Genomic DNA, 19821 nt, shown 5'->3' on the forward strand with positions numbered 1-19821 from the left:
ACAGGTCTGTTGGTGATTGGTTCCTGGTTTCCCAGTATGAGTCTTGTGAAGTGTGGGGAGAGCAGAGAACCTCTGGAAAGGAGGTTGCTGAAAGCTCAGCTCTACCCAGTAGCACTAAGATGAACTTTTAAAGCTGAATCTACATCCAGGAACAAGATTATTCAATCTCTGTCTCTTTATTATTATTGTTCATTTGTATTACAGTCATGCCTAAAGACCCAAGCAAGAGCAGGGTCTCTTTGAGTTAGGTACCATGTACACACTCTCTCTCTTTCTGTCTCTCTCTCTCTCTGCCCTGAAGGATTTACAATCTAGATAGACAAGAGCAAGGAAGGAAGAATTATTATCCTCGCTTTACAGATGGGACCCTGAGGTTCAGAGAGATTAAATGACTTGTGCAGCAGCACATAAGACATTGGTGGCAAAGCCAGGAATTGAACCCAGATGTCCCAAATGGAGCTGGTCAGAAAATAGCGGGTGGGATCCCTGGAGAAAATTTTGACAGAACTGAAAGATTTACTTTTTTTGTAAAAATTTTATCAAAAACCCCAAACCCCAAAACGCTTTGGCTGGAAACTGGAAATTTTGGATTTCAGCTGAAATGTTTTGTTTTCAGCAGTCTTGGGCTGACAACATTGGCCAAAAAGTGCCGAACGCTGAAATATTTTTGGTTTTCTGACCCCAAAAAATTGAATTGAATTTTTTGAGGGACGCAGACACTTTCCATGAAAAGTTTAATTGAGATAAAAACCAAATTTTCCGTTAGAAAAGTTTTGGAAAATTTTTAACCACCTCCTGAGGCAAGTGCCTTGAACCACAAGACCATCCTTCATCTTTCTCCTTATAAGTATTCCAGAGAGAGGGCATTTCTGCAAGCTACTGAAAGAGGGACACAGCTGCTTTCAACAGTGACTCCTCCACCAAAGTGTGTTGTAGCTCATGAAAGTTTATGCTCAAATACATTTGTTAGTCTCTAAGGTGCCACAAGTACTCCTTTTCTTTTTTCTAAATGGAAGGGCTTCTTCTAGCAGTTTAACAAGGCTGAGCTCCAAAAACAGTTGCTGAAACAAGAATAAGTCTCATGTGTCAGGAAGAGGAAGGAGTTAGACCATGGGGAAAGCAGTTTATTAGCTTTAGGGACTGGGAAAAAAACTAGTATGAGTTGCCTGGAGTTATCATAGTTTATTTGCAGTTAGTATTAATGTTTCGTCTGCCCCAATGATTTATTTCTGATTTTAGGCTCATGATCGTAACCCCAGCTTCTGCAAAGAGAACCCCTAGAACTTGTCATTAGCCAGGGGCTGGTGCAGGGTGTTGGATTTTTCTGATCCTCTTACATGGTATTTGCCATCTACTCCCCAGCTAGAACAGCTATTACAAAAGGCACTTCTCTCCTCTCCTTTCAGGTTGGAAGTAGCAGCAGCCCATGAGACCTAACTGGTGCCTGGCTGCTGACCTTCCATGGCCTAAAAAGGGAAAACTGCTGTTTCAATAGGGGAAAGAAAGGGTGAAGAGAAACACTGCAGGCCTGTTTGATCCCATAATTAGATCTACCTTAATATCGATATAATTTGGTGGAAAATATATTCAGAATTGTGTGGGGTCTCTCTGCCCCTTAATTCCCTGCTCCCTGCTGGTGAAGAGGAACACCAAGTGGAGTGGACCACCGACGGGCTGGAGCTCCACAGGGCTGTCCTGGAAGGAGAACTGGTGATCAGGTGTCCCAAGGGACCTCTGTCACAGCAGGTACCAGTGCTTTGGCAGTGCCCCGCCTGCCCCTCCCCAAAGGGGCTGTGACTCCAGAAGCCATAGGTCTGTAGATTATCCTCCAAAGAACTGTGCATGAGCTCCCCCTGCTGGCTTCATGTCAGCGGGCAGCTCACAAATACTGTTCCCGCAGAGCTGTGGTTCCTAGATAACTCTGACAATTAGGGTGACCAGATGTCCCGATTTTATAGGGACAGTCCCAATATTTGGGGCTTTTTCTTATATAGGCGTCTGTTACCACCCATCCCCTGTCCTAATTTTTCGGACTTTCTATCTGGTCACCCTACTGACAATACTAGTGCAGAAATTGAGACATCGACAGAAGGCAGCCATGTTGGCATCTGCTGAACTTGGAAATGCATCAGAATGCCATGTCCACCGAGGGCAGGACAACCCTCGGGGATGATGCATGTTGCCGGTAGTGGGAGGTTATGTTGTGGGAGGGGAAAGAGATCCTATTATCAGGTTTGAAGCAATAAGGAGTGAACTAAGAAAATGAATGGGGGAAATTCTCTGAGCCAGCAGCGCCCCTTTAAATGAATTGTGCATCATATTTTTTTTATTTTATACCCTAGTTGCTAGTTCTCTTTAAAGCCAGCTGGATCCTGAGGCCATTGGCAGTTAGCAGCTGATTCCATTGTGCAGAGTCCTGTGAGTGTATCCATTCATCAGGCCCCTGTTCGTTTGGGAGGAGGCACGCAGGCTGGAACTGAATAACTTTTCTGTTTGGCTACCAAGTACTGCACTCTGCGTGAACTGATGTGCCCAAAGAACTGTTTCTTGGGGTTTGTCAAACTGGTTCCCAGTCAGTGCTTGTCCCCCCCCTCACCTTTACTGCCCTACAAAAAACACAAGCTGGCAGTATTGCCATAGCTGCAGACATCACCTGGGCAGTTGTTGGCTCACAGGTGGCATTTTGCTGCTGTTCTTCGTTTGGGGTTAGCAAGCTTGGACAGCTTTGTAAGGGAAGGCTGCTTGCTGTCGGCAGTTGCATGAGGAGCTCTCCCTGAGATTTACCTTCTGAAAACTTCACTGTGAATTGAACCAGTTGCCCATTGTTTCAATTGCTTCAGCAGTGAAGGCAGACTTGGGTGGGGTTTTACTTTTCTTCGTCAGAGAAATTGAGACAAGAGGTGTTTAAAATGGTAATTTTATAGGGGGTATAACAGTAAAAGAAGAATTAATGAGAGGGAAGGTAACAGATCCCCTCCACATTCTATAATGTGCCATTACCAGCCCCACAGAGTATCGCTTTTCATATCGTGTGAGAGTTGTTGTAAGGTAAATAAGAAGTGGATTGTCCACATCAGGTCTGCTCTACGTCCCTTGATGACAGTGACCGTGAGGGTTGCAAAGCATATGGAGATTTCACAGATTCCACAAGGAGCTTTCTTCACCAGACAGAGCTATGGCTCCAGGGGCCAGTTTGAAATCTGGACCAGGTGGCTTTGCTCCTTGTCTGAGATAGATGTCGCCCCTTAGCTTGCCCTCAGCCAGGATGTACTCTTGCTGTTACAGTTAGGCCTGCATTGTTTGAGGCAGATGCATAGAATTCAGTGTTTCCCAATCCTCTTATTTAGTGACCTGTCTCCAGAAATCTGGACTGCTGCAAACTCTGTTCTCACTGGCTTTGGAGCAGCCCAAACTCCATGGTGGATTAGAGTGAATACAACTAAATAGGGTTCAAGCAGTGGTGGTGCCCAGAGTATTAGTCCCTCAAGCTTGACGTACCAGTGCTGGTTCATCTATGATTAGTGACCACTGGGTTAGAGCACTTGCTCATCTTCTTGTGGCATTGTGTCACAATTCAGGCATCACAAGCAAGTAGAGTTTACAGAACAATTGGCAGTAACTTTGGGACCTGATCAATATCTGAATGACAAAATTCTGACAACTCAAATCCCTCTGTTCTCTAAATCTTGACAGACCAGACTAAGGAATATCCGGATGGCCCCATCTGTTAGTAGTTTCGAACAATGTGCAACTCAGAAACGTAATTTTACTGGGGACCTCACCTGCTGCCTTTGGGCCCCAGGCTGTCTGAATAGCTCCAGCACTGATTTTTCTTGGAGAGGTGCAGCTTGGCAGGCAGACAGACAGACATGCTCCCACAAAAATCTATCTGGGAGCCAAGACGCAATGAGTGGGACATGGCCCTTTCTACTGGGAAAGTGAGAGAAAGGGGAGATGTGACTGGATGGGATTTTGTGACTGACCTAATGTCTATCTTATAACATTGCGAATTTGATCATTTCAGTGTTTGGACTTGGGGGGATTATGTCACCTGGGATTTGATCAGGAGGAATTTTGGGTTAGACTCCATTTAAACCCTCACACGTGGGCCAGTGATGCAGCATCAGAAACTTACTGAGGAGGGCTTTCCAAGTGGAGTGGTGGGGTCATAAATGTTTGAGAGGAAATGAGGAGTGAGATAGTGGTTCTGTGTGAACCCTTTTGTTCTGAAGCCATCAAGCTAATTTGTACGTACTTGATTCAATCCAGGGTGCAGATGCCTCACCTACTAAGCAGCTTTGTGATTTCCGATATTTATGCTGCATTAGACCATGAGGCGCAAAACCTTAGAAAATTCTGCATAGCCTTTGACATCCTGGTACAAGGACAGGAAATTACTCAAGTGTTTGACATTTTTACTGGGTTTCAACCCTCGTTATCTTTTGGAAATTTATCCACTTTAAGGGCTCTTGTCTGATTTTTTTGTGCAATTTAGATGGAAAAGCAGTGGAACACAGCTCTCCTGTTGGATATTCACGAAATCGATACTCAGGCACCTGGATTTTTGACCATGCATTGAGATACACATCCGGTATGTGATGGAAGGGTGTGAAAGTTTAACCAGGGATCACAGAGCAAGGGGAAGCTCTAGATGCAACTGGCGTGTTGCACAAATTCCAAACACAAGACTCAGGAAAAAATCTGGCAAAGTCTAATACACCAATTAACCACGTGCCCCCCACCCCCATCTCTTTCCATACCTCAGGTAGTTTTAACCTGCATGACTGGTCCCAACGTGGCCAAGAGCCCAGGGTGGCCCCAAGTCCATAGCAACAGTGGCAAATCATCACCACCTTCTCTCATTTTGGGGGTATGTGTGGCTGTTTCTATTCCCTCCCCTCCCAGAAAAGCACTGCAGTGCAGGATCTTCAAAACACAGGCCTCTACTTTTAGGGTTTCTCTGTTGTAACCTGAGGACTCCAGTACTTGCTTAGTTCCCGTGACAACCTCCTCAAGTTGTCCTGTCTTCTGGGCCTGGTGCTTTAACTGTTCTCACCTTACCACTTGAGGGCTCAGAGGAGTTGGCTAGATGTACCCTCATTTGAGGATGTGGAGCAAACACTCTCTGGGAAATTAGCCCAGAGCCCAGGAGAATATCAGCATAAGGAGAGTCTATGTTGAGTCAGCCCTCCTGCTTCTTTTATATTATGCCACAAGCAGTCCCTGTGCACCAGGCTTTTCTGGAAGCTTCTATTTTAGTGTTCAGTACTGTGAAAGGTCAGGGGTTTGACCTGTGTATACATGGGGAGAAAGTAAAATGGAAACCCATAGGGTCTCAGTGACAGTGGATATAGAGCACTGGCCTTTGGAGATCTGGGGTTCAAATGCTGACTTAAGTCACAGATGACAAGGAGTTTGGTGGGTCTTTCATCTTGGCCCTGAGTGTCCACATCTCACACTCCCATATTTTAGATTACTAGCAGGATCTGCCCAGGAGAAGTCAAAGGGTGGGCTAGCAGAGGATCAGCAGCCTTGGCAAATCCATTGGCCCATAGCCAGCACTAATAGCCTTTCACCTCTTTTGGCATCAGATTCATGGACACTTGTTTTCAGATGAGAAATCTCCTGTGTTCATGTTGGAAATGCAAGTTCAGCTTCAGGTTTTTGCTAGAAGGCAACACGTGGTCTCATATGTGGGCTATTTTTTTTTCTTTCTGGAATGCTGCTCAATTAAATGTACTTACATGCGACAGAGACTATTTCCAGGGGAGTGGGGAGAAATATAAAAGAAAGACATACAGGCTAAAAAAGATCAGAATAGAGCCCCTCGTTCTTTTTGTTTTCTCCATGATCTTCATGTATGCAAAGCTGTCCCTGGGTATTTGGCTGGTATTGCTGTCGGTTATCGCTCATGTTTTCCTCTTGGTGTGACAGATCCTTAACAATCAAATGAAATTGTTATTCTTTGTAACCCAAGTGGTAAGGAGTATATTCATTGACTGGTTATATTCGGTTTTGAGTATGCCTATAAAAAGAGGACTTGGGTTTGGGGAGAAGTATAATGAATCATTTAATATGTAAAGTGATGTCAGAGGGATGATATCAACCTGTTGAGGCCCAAAATTTGGCCTACTTTGAATTTCTTAAAATCTGCTACAGACTGACCCCGGGATTATGACTCTCTTTTCATATTCAAAAAAATAAATCTCTTGCTAAGAAACAGATGGAAGTGGTTTTGGTTTGCTCCCCTCCCTGAGTGTGATTCCCTTTCCGAGAATGAATACAGCATGTTAGATAGTGTTTCAGAAGACATCTTACTCTGACACTGCTATAGCACACTGTACTGTAGTGTGTTCTTGCGAGCGCCCCCTGCAGGTTCAGCACCAGTGGCGAGGAATAAAAATACCCTTTGCAACACAAAGGACATTCCCATAGCAGTGTTGTTTATTCAGAGACAAAGACGACTTCTGCTCTGTTAGAAACAAAAGTGATACAATCCAATCAGCTTCTCCCAAACCAAAAGGGACAGGTCATTGAATGAATCATTGAATCATAGAAGATTAGGATCCTAGTCCAATCCCCGCTCAAAGCAGGACCAACATCCACTAAATCATCCCAGCCAGGGTTTTGTCAAGCTGGGCCTTAAAAATCTCTAAGGATGGAGATTCCACCACCTCCCTAGGTAACCCATTCCAGTGCTTCACCACAGGCCTTTTTGGCAACAAGGGCACACTGTTGACTCATATACAGCTTCTCGTCCACTGTAATCCTTTTCTGCAGAACTGCTACTTAGCCAGTCAGTCCCCAGCCTGTAGCTGTGCATGGGATTCTTCCTTCCTAAATGCAGGACTCTGCATTTTGTCCTTGTTGAACCTCATCAGATTTCTTTTGGCCCAATCCTCTAATTTGTCTAGGTCACTCTGGACACTATCCCTACCTTCCAGCATATGTACCTCTCCCTCCAGCTTAGTGTCATCTGCGAACTTGCTGAGGGTGCAATTAATCCCATCATCCAGATCACTAATAAAGATGTTGAACAAAACCGGCCCCAGGACCGACCCCTGGGGCTCTCCACTTTGATACCGGCTGCCAACTAGACATGGAGCCATTGATCACTACGCATTGAGCCGGACAATCTAGCCAGCTTTCTATCCACTTTCTAGTCCATTCATCCAATCCATACTTTTTTAACTTGGTGGCAAGAATACTGTGGGAGACCGTATTAAACCTTTGCTAAAGTCAAGATACATCACATCCACCTCTTTCCCCATATCCACAGTGCCAGTTCTCTCATCATAGAAGGCAATCAGGTTGGTCAGGCATGACTTGCCCTTGGTGAATCCATGTTGACTGTTCCTGATCACCTTCCTCTCCTCCAAGTGCTTCAAAATGGATTCCTTGAGGACCTGCTCCATGATTTTGCCAGGGACTGAAGTGAGGCTGACAGGTCTGTAGTTCCCCGGGTTCTCTTTCTTTCCTTTTTTAAATATGGGCACTATATTTGCCTTTTTCCAATTGTCCAGGACCTCCCCCGATTGCCACAAATTTTCAAAGATAATGGCCAATGGCTCTGCAATTACATCAGCCAAGTCCCTCAGCATCCTTGGATGCATTAGATCTGGATCCATGGACTTGTGCATGTCCAGCTTTTCTAAATAGTCCTTAACCTGTTCTTTCACCACTAAGGGCTGCTCACCTCCTCCCCATACTGTGTTGCCCAGTGCAGCAGTCTGGGAACTGACCTTGTCTGTGAAGACCGTGGCAAAAAAAGCATTGAGTACTTCAGCTTTTTCCACATCATCTGTCACTAGATTGCCTCCCCCATTCAGTAAGGGTCCCATGCTTTCCCTGACCTCCTTCTTGTTGCTCACATACCTGTAGAAACCCTTCTTGTTACCCTTCACGTCCCTTGCTAGCTGCAACTTCCAGTTGTGCCTTGGCCTTCCTGATTATACCCCTGCATGCTCTAGCAATATTTTTATACTTCTCCCTAGTCATCTGTCCAGATTTCCACTTGAGAAGGAAAGGGCAAAAATAACAGTATACAGATAACTGGTTGACATATTCCCTTGAAAGATATCACTCAGCCAAGCAAGTATGACCAAGAAACAAAAAAAGCAGGTGCATATTTGCTTGAATTTGTATGTGAGTGTGCTTTGGTCACACTCATGCTCCTTTGGTGTTTACTCACTTCCATGAGTTTTACTGGCTCTGCATGGTCAGGAAAAGTAAATTTAAATGATACATTTTCAAATAGCTGTGGAAATCAAATTTTAAATTCACACAAAGTAATGTTCCCCCCCTCCAAACTTCCCCCTTAAATGGGAGCAGAAATAGCGCTCCATGACTAATCATAGCTAACAGCACAATTAACGAATTGTGTGTCCTGCAAAAAATGTTTTACAACCAATCCATAGAGGGTTTTTTTCCCCCAAAGTATAAGAATTTTAAATAACAAATCTATTTGAGGAAGTCTCTAACTGCTTATGAATGTTCCATGAGCAGGAGAAGCTAAATTAATTGACAAATAATTTTGTCATTGCAAATTACTCTCCCAGCTCAACTTTTCTGTCTCTGTTACTGCTGACTGCTTCTAGATACATATCTTCTGAGATCAAATAAGCAAGCTGAGAGGTGGAAATACAGCAATAAGAAGAGTTTTACCTGTAAAGGTCTAAAGTTGATTTTTATCTATCTGGTATCCTCCTGGATACTTACCAGATCTCTTTGTGTGGTAATTACATGGCTTGAGAAATTTTGAAGATAAAAAAAGGGGAAATACTAGTTCAAGATTTATTCTGACAACTAGAAAATTATTATTTTATTATTTATTATTATTATTATTAAATCATAATTCAGGCTATATTGAGAGTAGTTCTTCCAAATTAATAAAATTATAAAGATATACTGTAAATGTAAATGCAGTAAAATATGTCAATTACTCTTACTCTTAGTCATCAAGAAAGGATCTAGAGGTGGACAGTGGAGTATAAATTTCCTTAACTCTACAAGCCTTCCAAACCCTCTCTTGCTGACAGCTGCACTGTTCTCTCATCAGTTTGTGATTGTGTATCATGGGGCCGTCTGCTTGTTACTGATCTAATATGGTAATATGTACTTTTCTGTCCTGTTTTTCAGGGTCTTATGAGTGTGGAATATGTGGGAAGAAATACAAGTATTACAACTGTTTCCAGACCCATGTGCGAGCGCATAGAGGTATCTCTCTCTTGCTCAAACTTTTGAGAATCTTAGGTTAACGTTCAGGCTTTTGAGATTCCTCTGCTGCTACTGCCAGTCATTATAAGGAGCCTACCAAGAGCCACTGTTAGGATGAACTCTTCTGTAGTCAAAAGGAAGGGGGCTCCATTCTCCAGCAGTATTCTTTCTGGACATCACCATGAGCTACTACATTCAATTAAGTTAAATGAGATATCAGTGAAATTTTCTACAGGGGTCTCTTACTCTCCTCTTGTGAGGGGCTGTGATTTGGGATGCACTGCTGTATGTGGCCACGTTCCTCTCTGATGCAGCATTCCAAATGAATCAGCAATCCAGTTCCTGTAGTCATGGTAGGCATCTGTCCATGGCTCTCCAAATTCCTGCCGATCGGTATATTTTGTTGGGAATCAGTTGGGTAAAGACAGGCCAAAAAAAAATAGTTCAGTATCTTTAAGGATATTGGTGCATTGTAAATAAATTATCCAAAGCACTTGTGTGTCTCCAAGGAAAATAATTTTATGCAAGTAAAACATGTATGATGATCATGTTTGTCATTACTTAAAACTGACTGAGATTCTTAACATTGGCTGCTAAGTCCTTTATCATATTTTTCTGTAGTGTACTGTAGTGTCTCCATACCATCTTTATATTAAAGGTTGAAATGGCACTTCCAGTCAAAATCCCTTTTCTCAGTTTACTGTAACTTTCAAAATGTACTTCTGGTATAAAAACAATGAGGAGTCCGGTGGTACCTTAAAGACTAACAAATTTATTTGGGCATAAGCTTTTGTGGGTAAAAACCCACTTCTTCATTTGCATCTGAAGTGGGTTGAAGAAGTGGGTTTTTACCCACGAAAGCTTATGCCCAAATAAATTTGTTAGTCTTTAAGGTGTCACCGGACTCCTTATTGTTTTTGTGGATACAGACTAACACGGCTACCCCTCTGATACTTCTGGTATGAAATTTCTCATGCTTGGGCTAGTGAATATTCTGTGAACATTTTCTAGAAGTCTGACCATTTTTAAGTATCTGAGCATTTAGGAAAGCATTGCTCGGCTGTAAAACTTTTCTGTTGTCATTCAGAAATGGCTTTATTGAAAAACTGCACACTTGGCATGGTCAAAGCACTTCTTTGACTTCTTGAAGCAATATGATTACAAAATAACAGATTGTGCAATAACAGAATTATGGACTTTTGAAACGGGGACATCCAGCATACAGGTGCATTTATTTTATTTCACTTCAGAGACTAGCACTGAGGTGTGTCTCTGAGTATTTTAGGGGTATCTTTTTTAAGTGCCCGCATTGTGATAACACCTGCATGTTTTTTGGATATATTTCCTTTGACATAATGATTATGGCTGGAATTTTCAAAGGAGCTGAAGGGAGTGAGGTGCCCAATTCCCAGTGGCTGTTTTGAAAATCCCAGCATAAAACATTATAACATATATTAAAGATGAAAATTACAAATGTAAAGTCTCAGAAGTCCACAAATGTGTGAGTTAAAAGTGAGTTAACTCTTCCCATTTCTGAATGTATACTATAATCATCCTTTAATTACATTGTTACATACTATTTCTCAAATAATGCAGTATAATACTATACAATTTCTTCTACAACCTTACGTACACATTGGTAGCATGTTCTAATATTTTGTGCTACTTTGTGAATGCCAGCAAAATCCCTGACCGTCACTTATATAAGCAATACTGCAAATTAGTAGCATACCATAGTTGAAGCAAAACATAAAGCAGTAGTGAACTGCATCATCTGTTGGCATATAAAATGTTTGCAACTGTAATATTAACTGTTTCAGTAACTAAATTGTAAATTTGTTGGGGCAAAGACTATTCCTTACTGTGTTTCTATACAGCACCTAACACAATGGGACCCTAATCTCAGCTGGCGTCCATAGACATCACTGTAGCATAACTAATTAAGTATAGTATGTCACATTTTATTGCAAAGACATGATTATTTTTAAGTCAATTAAGTACTTAGGGTGAAATCCTCTCTCTCTCACTTTCTTTCTCAAGTGTTAATAGGAGTGTTTCCTTCAGTGGAGAAAGGATCTTATCCTTAGCTTCTGAAAACATACATTTTTATGTCTGTTTATGGAGAGAATTAGTTTCCAAATCATTTCTACTTGTGAATTTAGAAATATGTCAATAATTTGCAGATCAGAGGTGAACAAGCACAGTTTTCATATGCAACAAATTCTTAGATGAAATTAAATAATCTTTCATACCAGTTTTAAGAGCATGCACCTGGTACTTGGTGAAAATAATACTTGAATTTTATTAAGGCAGTTTGAGGATAGGTAACATTCATGATATAAATTAGCTATTTCTTCATATATACAATCAAATCAGAAATCATAAATGTAGGGAGCCAGAGCTCTATAAATGTCATTCACTGATAAATAGATTGTGAGATACTACAGTAATAAATTACTGTTCAGAGGTATATCTGTCTGTAGAGGGAAAATATCCTGTTGAATGTATACACTACATGTTCAGTGAAAAAATAGTAAAAAGCATAATACTGTATAGAGAGAATGTTTTCCATTGAGCACAATATACTGGACCATTCCAATAATGAGGATGAAATAAGTGAAACCATGCAAGAATGAAAGAAGTGTATTGCAAGATGCTTTACATGTGTATATAAAGTTGTAGAAAAAAAAAGTGTATATTATATTTTAATGGGTAACAGTATAAGATGACCATGTCGTTAGCACATGGGCCGATTGAAGGTTGTAGATGCAACCATAACTTTGGCATTTCCTCACTGCTGAGTTTTTAAATTCATAATCTTATGTCCACGTAATTGGATTTTAAGTCCAAAGCCACTGGTAACACTGCTCCCCTGGCTCTGTTTGACCCTCTAAGGCACTGGTACTTGAGACTCTCCCACTAGAGCTGGGCACATAACAGATTTTTTTGCTTTTTTGTCTGTTTCAGAAGCATGATGAAAAATTTGCTTTGGGTTGAACTGAATACAAAAAAATTTGGAACTTTCAGCAAGTCGAAAAGTTCAGATTCAAGTGAAACAAAACATTTCATTTTGATTTTGAGCATTTTAAGCACTTGGATTTTTAATAAAATCACAGAAAATTTCTAAATGAAAAGTCATTTCAAAGCAAAAAATCAAAACATTTCATTTTAAAATGTTGAAATTTTCAATTTCTTGGAATCTTTTGTTTGTTTCTAAACAAACCGTTTGTCAAAACTGCATGAATTCATGAAACATTTCAGTGTTGCCAAACTTGCATTTTTTGACAAAATTTTTGATTGAAAAATTTCATCCAGTTCTACCCCTCCCTCCTTTGTGCACGCTCCATCTTCCAGTAACTCACCCCTGGCATCTTGTAGTCACTTCCTCTTCACAGCAGTCAGAGAGGGACCCTTCTTTCAGCACCTGGATCTTCTGACTTCGTGTGCTACTTCTGCTTGGCTGTCCAGTGCCCTTCCTCTGAGCTTCCCAAGCCACCTGTCACTCCACAGCACTTTTTTCTTGTCTGTTTCTGTGGTTTTTGATCACTCTCGGCAAGTTGGCCTCAGCACACCAGCTCTTTTTCAAGGCCAAACAGCTCATTTGCGCCAAGCACCTTCACCACTTCTTTGAGGTCCGTTCTTCCATTGCTTTTTGGTGCTTTTTTGTGGAGAAGTGTCCAGTTCTCTTCTTCACTAAAAGGGTTCTGGGGTTTTTTTTCCTGGAGCAGACTAATGTCCTTAAAGGTTTTTGTTTCTTCTGACACCAAGTCAGTAGGTTCTGCTGTCATTAAAAGGACCCTGTCCGACTGCATGTCTTTCCATTATGATGTGGCTGGCCTACAGCTAGAAGATCTTGTACCATCAGAGACAGGACAGCTTCAATTGTCAGGCTCAGACCTGTTTCAATTCAGAATACATAGAAAGCACCCATATGGTCCACCCCACTTTACAAAGGATTATTATTGCCAGGATTGGCTTGTAGGAGGAATGTCATCATTCAGTGCTGCCGATCCTGTCCCCAAAACGTGTGGGATCACAGGCTCTCCAGCTCTTTTGAATTTGGTTCCTTTTTGGAATGTTTCTTACAGGAGTTGGCTTTTGTTTTATGGAGGACGCATCTGTTCGAGGCTTCCTATATGTTGTTGTTGGCAAGTATCTTCTCCCCACTTTCATTGCAGTTTGGGCCTATCTTTTTACTAGTCATGCTGCCTGATACTTCACTTACTGTTTCTTTTCTTGTTTGGAAAACACCCCTTTAAGCTGTTCAACTCTGTAAGTCAGAATCCTGTGCTTATGACATCTCTAAAGAGTGGAAAATTACTTTTCTGTAATTCTGACTTTCAGAAGAACTTCCAAAGAATTTTATGACTTCATCCACCTCCGCTGCCCTCCCAGTTTGTGGGGTCAAGGGTTCTATTTTGGAGGTGGTATGTTATTTTTTAGGTTGGATTATTTGTTCATCCTTGGGAATGGTTTGTTTCCTGTTTGAAAATTTAGCATTTACCCACAAAGAAGAGCCTTCCCCGCGTAATTCTGAACGGGTTGGACATTTCTAGGGAATGAAGTCCTGGCAGTTTGAGAGTTCAGAGTGCTGCGGGAGCTTTTGTTCAAGTACTAGTGCCTGAGAGCAAAGCATCGTAAAGTTCCTCTCCTGAGTGTAAATACATCTTCACAGGAGCAGAAGGGCAGAGAAGAAATTTCTCTTCCATACTTTTTCAAGAGGGAAAAATAACAGGGCTGTGGAGGAGAAATGGTGAAGTCAGAGTAGCTGAAAGACTCCTTTGCAGTGAGCTTAGAAGCCCTGCAAAACCAAAACCACTTTCTCCTCCTGTGGAGCTTCTAAACTGTGCTGGAGCACAAAGGTTTCAAACTATAATGCATTTCTGCAGTGATATGTCCACCACACTAACTAGCTGTGACAATGGATAGTATCACAGATGCCAGCATTAGCAAATGCTACTGCACCTGTTCTTCTTAAGTACTTGTAACTCACTGTATTTTTTATTTGTTTATAGCTTTTTAAACCATGAAAGGGCCTAATCATCAGTAGGAAGGAACCATCCTGAATGTTTTAAATTGTATAGTTCAGCTATATTTGAGTGAGGTGAGCAGAAAAGCATCTAAACATTTAATACTTAAGGGACAATTGCCTTTTCTTTCACCTTTCCATAACTCAAAAATGATTGAATTTATTTTACTAGACTTTCAATATATAAATTTAAAATAAAAAATCTGGGCTGAGACCAAGCACAGAAAACGTTTGCCCCAAGGAGTATTTTTCAGATAGTTATGAACAAGTGAAAAGAGGATTATAAAGCAAATCTCAATTTAATTTAATTTAATTTAATTCTAGCAAGAGCTACCAGTTCTGCTATAATAATTTGAGGATACTTTGGGGTTTTTCGACTGAATGACTACCGTTTTCATACAGCATGTTTTTGCTTTAAATTATTTTGTAACTGTACAATCAGACTCACTGACAGTTTTATTTCAGTATGGGTACCCCAGCTGGATCCTCAGCTTGTTGTAAATCAGTATAGCTCAATAGAAGTCAATGTAGCTATGTTTATTTACACCAGCTCAGGATCTGATTCATTATTATGATTATAGCAGGAGCAGAATTGACATCTTTAGTTTAGATTTCTATTTTAATCCTATTTTCATTCTCTGATAACTTTGCAAAGTTTTCAGATTGAAATTTTGCAGTATTGGTCTCTGCCCAAAGTTGATTTAAAAAAAACAAATTGATGGGCCAGAACCAGTTCAACTGTTTGAGAATGGAAATAATACACTTTTCCTATCCTATATATTTTTGACAACTTATTTTAGAACAGCTCTACTTCTGAAATGACTGGTTATAGAAAACTGAAATTTGACAGTCTGATAATCCTCCTTGAGGAAAAATGGTGTTTCTGGTATAGGTGGAAATTGGTTTTGATTTGACCAAGTTATCTAGCTTTGAAAATCATGTACCAAGCACATGCAGGAGCCTGTTTTATCAGAGTGAAATGCATTGAGACAGATTTGGTGAAGTCTGAAACTTTACATACTAGATCTCAGCCCAAAGATGATTTGGGGGTGGGTATTGTTTTGGATTTCATTCATTAAACTGTTTTGAGTTACACAAACAGGGAAAGTATATTTTTCCTGTTTAAAATAATTATAACTTTTCTGCACATGTGTAACTCAGAAACAGCTGAACTTTAAAATTTCATAGGTGGCTTGTTTCTTGCTAAGTTTGAAAGTATAGTAACAAATGATTAAAAATTGCTTTTGCGCATGCATAGTTCTCAGTTTTCATTCGGTTTATTTATGTTGTTACCTGTGGACTTCAGAATGATATGTTGCAGAATTCCATTGTGTCACAGCTAGTTTTTCCTTTTGTGACAGAATGGTGTCTTGTCAAATCTATAAAATTTGTGGAGAAATACAGTTGTATGACTTTGTAGTTCCATAGATGACTTTGTGTATTTCTAATCAGGTGCTTCAGTTTACTTCAGTGTGCAAACTTTATTACACATTTTATTATTTTTTAAATAATTACAAATATGTATAAAAATCTGCTTTCCTATCAGTCAGAAAGATTTGACAAGGTCCCATACCAAAGGCTCTTGAGCGAAATAGGCAGTTATGGGAGAAGAGGGAAGGTCCTCTCATGGATCAGTAACTGGTTAAAAGACCAGAAACAAAGGATAGGAATAGTCAGTTTTCACAGTGGAGAGAGGTAAATAGCTGGGTCCCCCAAGGGTCTGTACTAGGACCAGTACTGTTCAACATATTTGTAAAGGATCTGGAAAAGAGGGTAAACAGTGAGGTGGCAAAGTTTGCGGATGATACAAAATTACTCTAGATAGTTAAATCCAAAGCTGACTTGCTAAGAGCTACAAAGGGATTTCACTAAACTGGGTGATTGGGCAACAAGATAGCAGATGAAATTCAGTGTTGGTAAGTGCAGAGTAATGCAAATTGGAAAACATAATCCAAACTATACATACAAGGTGATGGGATCTAAATTAGCTGTTACCTCTCAAGAAAGAGATCTTGGAGTCATCGTGAATAGTTCTCTAAAAACATCTGCTCAATGTGAAACAGCAGTCAAAAAGCTAACAATGTTAGGAGCCATTAAAAAAGGGATAGGTAAATAAGATAGGAAAATATCCTTATGCCACTATACAAATCCCACATCTTGCCCACATCTTGAATATTGCATGCAGTTCTGGTTGCCCCATCTCAAAAACAAACAAACAACCTACTAGAATTGGAAAAGGTATAGAGAATGGCAACAAAAGTGATTAGGGGTATGAAACAGCTTCCATAAGGGAAAGACTAAAAAGACTGGAACTGTTCATCTTAGAAAAGAGACAACTAAGAAGAGGATCTGATAGAGGCTGTAAAATCATGACTGGTGAGGAGAAAGAGACTAGGGAAGTGTTATTTACCCCTTTGCATAACACATGAACCAGGGGTCACCGAATGACATTATTAGGCAGCATGTTTAAAACAAACATAAGGAAGTATTTCTTCACACAGTGCACAGTCAACCTGTGGAATTTGTTGCCAGGGAATGTTGTGAGGGCCAAAACTATAACTGGATTAAAAAAAGAATTAGTTAAATTCATGGAGGACAGGTCCATCAATGGCTATTAGCCAAATGTCCGGGACACAACCCCATGCTCTGGGTGTCCCTAAACTTCTGACTGCCAGAAGCTGGGACTGGACCACAGGGGATTGATCACTCAATAATTGCCCTGTTCTAGAATCATAGAATAACAGAGTTGGAAGGGACCTCTAGAGGCCATCTAGTCCAACCCCCTGCCCAGAGCAGGACCAATCCCTACTAAATCATCCCAGCCAGGGCTTTGTCAAGCCTGACTTTAAAAACTTCTAAGGAAGGGGATTCCACGACCTCCCTAGGTAACGCATTCCAGTATTTCACCACCCTCCTAGTGAAAAAGTTTTTCCTAATATCCAACCTAAACCTCCCCCACTGCAACTTGAGACCATTACTCCTTGTCCTGTCATCTGCTATCACTGAGAATAGTCTAGATCCATCCTCTTTGGATCCACCTTTCAGGTAGTTAGAAGCAGCTATCAAATCCCCCCTCATTCTTCTCTTCCGTAGACTAAACAATCCCAGTTCCCTCAGCCTCTCCTCATAAGTCATGTGTTCCAGTCCCCTAATCATTTTTGTTGCCCTTCGCTGGACTCTCTCCAATTTTTCCACATCCTTCTTGTAGTGTGGGGCCCAAAACTGGACACAGTACTCCAGATGAGGCCTCACCAATGTCGAATAGAGGGGAACGATCACATCCCTCGATCTGCTGGCAATGCCCCTACTTATACACCCCAAAATGCCATTGGCCTTCTTGGCAACAAGGGCACACTGTTGACTCATATCCAGCTTCTCGTCCACTGTAACCGCTAGGTCCTTTTCTGCAGAACTGCTGCCTAGCCATTCGGTCGCTAGTCTGTAGCGGTCATTGGATTCTTCCGTCCTAAGTGCAGGACTCTGCACTTGTCCTTGTTGAACCTCATCAGATTTCTTTTGGCACAATCCTCCAATTTGTCTAGGTCCCTCTGTATCCTATCCCTACTCTGCAGCGTATCTACCACTCCTCCCAGTTTAGTGTCATCCGCAAACTTGCTGAGGGTGCAATCCACACCATCCTCCAGATCATTAATGAAGCTATTGAACAAAACTGGCCCCAGGACCAACCCTTGGGGCACTCTGCTAGATACTGGCTGCCAACTAGACATGGAGCCATTGATCACTACCCGTTGAGCCCAACAATCTAGCCAACTTTCTACCCACCTTGTAGTGCATCCATCCAGCCCATACTTTTTTAACTTGCTGACAAGAATACTGTGGGAGACCGTGTCAAAAAACCGTTCTGTTCATTCTCTCTGAAGTGTCTGGCACTGGCCACTGTCAGAAGACAGGACACTGGGCTAGATGGATCATTGGTCTGACCCGGCATGGTGATTCTTATGTTCTTACATTAATCAAGCACAATAAATAATAGAACAGAATTGAACAAATACAGAGGTCCACAGCCCTATATTTTTATTTATTTTTAAGAAAAAACAAAGTGGTATTAATGAATTAGGGTTGCAAATTTAAGTATCAAAAAAGCTATGAAATGCCACTGTTAAGGTTTGCATAGTAACAAACTTGCTTTCATGGAACATGCAGAATATTTTGGATTATAATTAAATATATAGGTTATGAAATATGGGACAATTCAATGCAGCTTTGTAAACCTAAGCATTTGCATTTCTTGAGTTTTAACAATTTTTTCAGCTTGCAGCCTTACCCCGTTGTGTTCATGCAGGCCTTTGAATACAATCGTGGTTTGTGCTGTTTCTGGTCAGTGCTTTGTTTCCATGTGCAACATTAGTGACACTAGAACTGAAGACTGCAGTGTAATGCTAACCAGTCGGAGAGGGAAATCCTAAGGCTTTTGTCCCATCTTTTGTACAGGTCTTTCCCTCACTGGTCTCCTCCTCCATATTGCAGATAGCTATGCTCTCTCTGTGAATTTGGAGGCATGAAGGGCTGGATTCACAAAAGAACGTAGACGCCTAACTGCCGCCTTAGGCATCTAAATCCCAGATTTTGGCACCACTGGTATTCACAAAAGCCCTGTAGGCAGGGGTGCTGGAACAATTTGTATAGTGGGGGTGCTGAGAGCCATTGAACCAAACTGTAAACCCTGTATATGATGAAAACCACTTCAAGTCAGGGGATGCAGGAGCAGCTCCAGCACCCCTAGTTCCAGCACCTATGCCTGTAGGAGCCCAAGCTCACTCACTACCTAAATTTTTGAAGATGAAGTTCCCCAGGTATCTCTGTTTCTGCCTCTGCACATATGCGCTGCAGCCCCACACTAGGCACCCAGACACCTAAGCCCCAGAGCGATTCACAAAAAAATTGGCATCCTTCTATCTAACTCTACACAAAATAGCCATGGAGAGAATTGTTGGAGCAGGGGGACTGGATCCTGGGTCTCCCACATCTAGGTGAATGCTTTAACCACCAGGCCTCTGTTTGCACTCTCTCTGGCCCAGTGACTCTTTCTGTATCCACAGTGGAACAGCTTCAACAGGAGAGACTGAGGGATCATCCCACCTTGGTGCTTAGTGCATTCATGTGCGAGGTGGGAAACCCCAGTTTAAATCCCTTTTCATCAGGCTGAGGGGAGCGGGGGGGTTGAACGTGGGGGGTCTCCCACATCCCAGGTGAGCGCTGTAACCACAGGGAGGTTCTCTTCCTCCTCCTCTTGTGGCAAAAAATGCCTTAGGTTCCTAACTCTACGAGATGGTTCATAGCTGAGCTATAGGGGGCCTCCTCCATTCTGGACATAACATGAACTTCCTAGAGGGGCGGGCCTTAGGACATACCCCGCTCTTTGGCAGCTCCCATTGGCTAGCTTGGGCAGCTCAGTGCGCTGGCTCTTATGAATCCCATTCCTAGGGGCCTGACTCCATTCATTCATTGTACAGGGAGCCTGAGTACTAAACGCAGGCTGGGTTTAGTGTGTGGGTGCCAGGTGGTCTGTCATACCGAGGAAGTCAGACTAGATCTGGTGGTCCCTTCTGACCTTA

The 19821-nt window shown here is 41.7% G+C and overlaps 1 protein-coding gene across 20 annotated transcripts in view; it reads left to right on the forward strand.

The window, feature by feature from the left end:
• The window catches only part of ZNF618 (zinc finger protein 618), a 325329-nt gene that overhangs the window by 206996 nt on the left and 98512 nt on the right, over nt 1-19821 (forward strand). For 14 of the 20 annotated variants that reach the window (XM_073314151.2, XM_073314152.2, XM_073314161.2 and 11 more), the window contains 2 exons: nt 4496-4591; nt 9139-9216. The exons of 1 other annotated variant lie outside the window; for it this stretch is intronic. In XM_073314151.2, coding sequence (XP_073170252.1) covers nt 4496-4591; nt 9139-9216 — 174 coding nt within the window. Of the gene's footprint in view, nt 1-4495; nt 4592-7307; nt 7448-9138; nt 9217-19821 lie in introns of those variants that run through there. 5 more of the 20 variants (XM_073314166.2, XM_073314167.2, XM_073314168.2 and 2 more) reach the window with 2 other exon arrangements.

The sequence above is a fragment of the Lepidochelys kempii genome, chromosome 16 (assembly GCF_965140285.1).
Source record: "Lepidochelys kempii isolate rLepKem1 chromosome 16, rLepKem1.hap1, whole genome shotgun sequence".
Taxonomy (NCBI): domain Eukaryota; kingdom Metazoa; phylum Chordata; order Testudines; family Cheloniidae; genus Lepidochelys; species Lepidochelys kempii.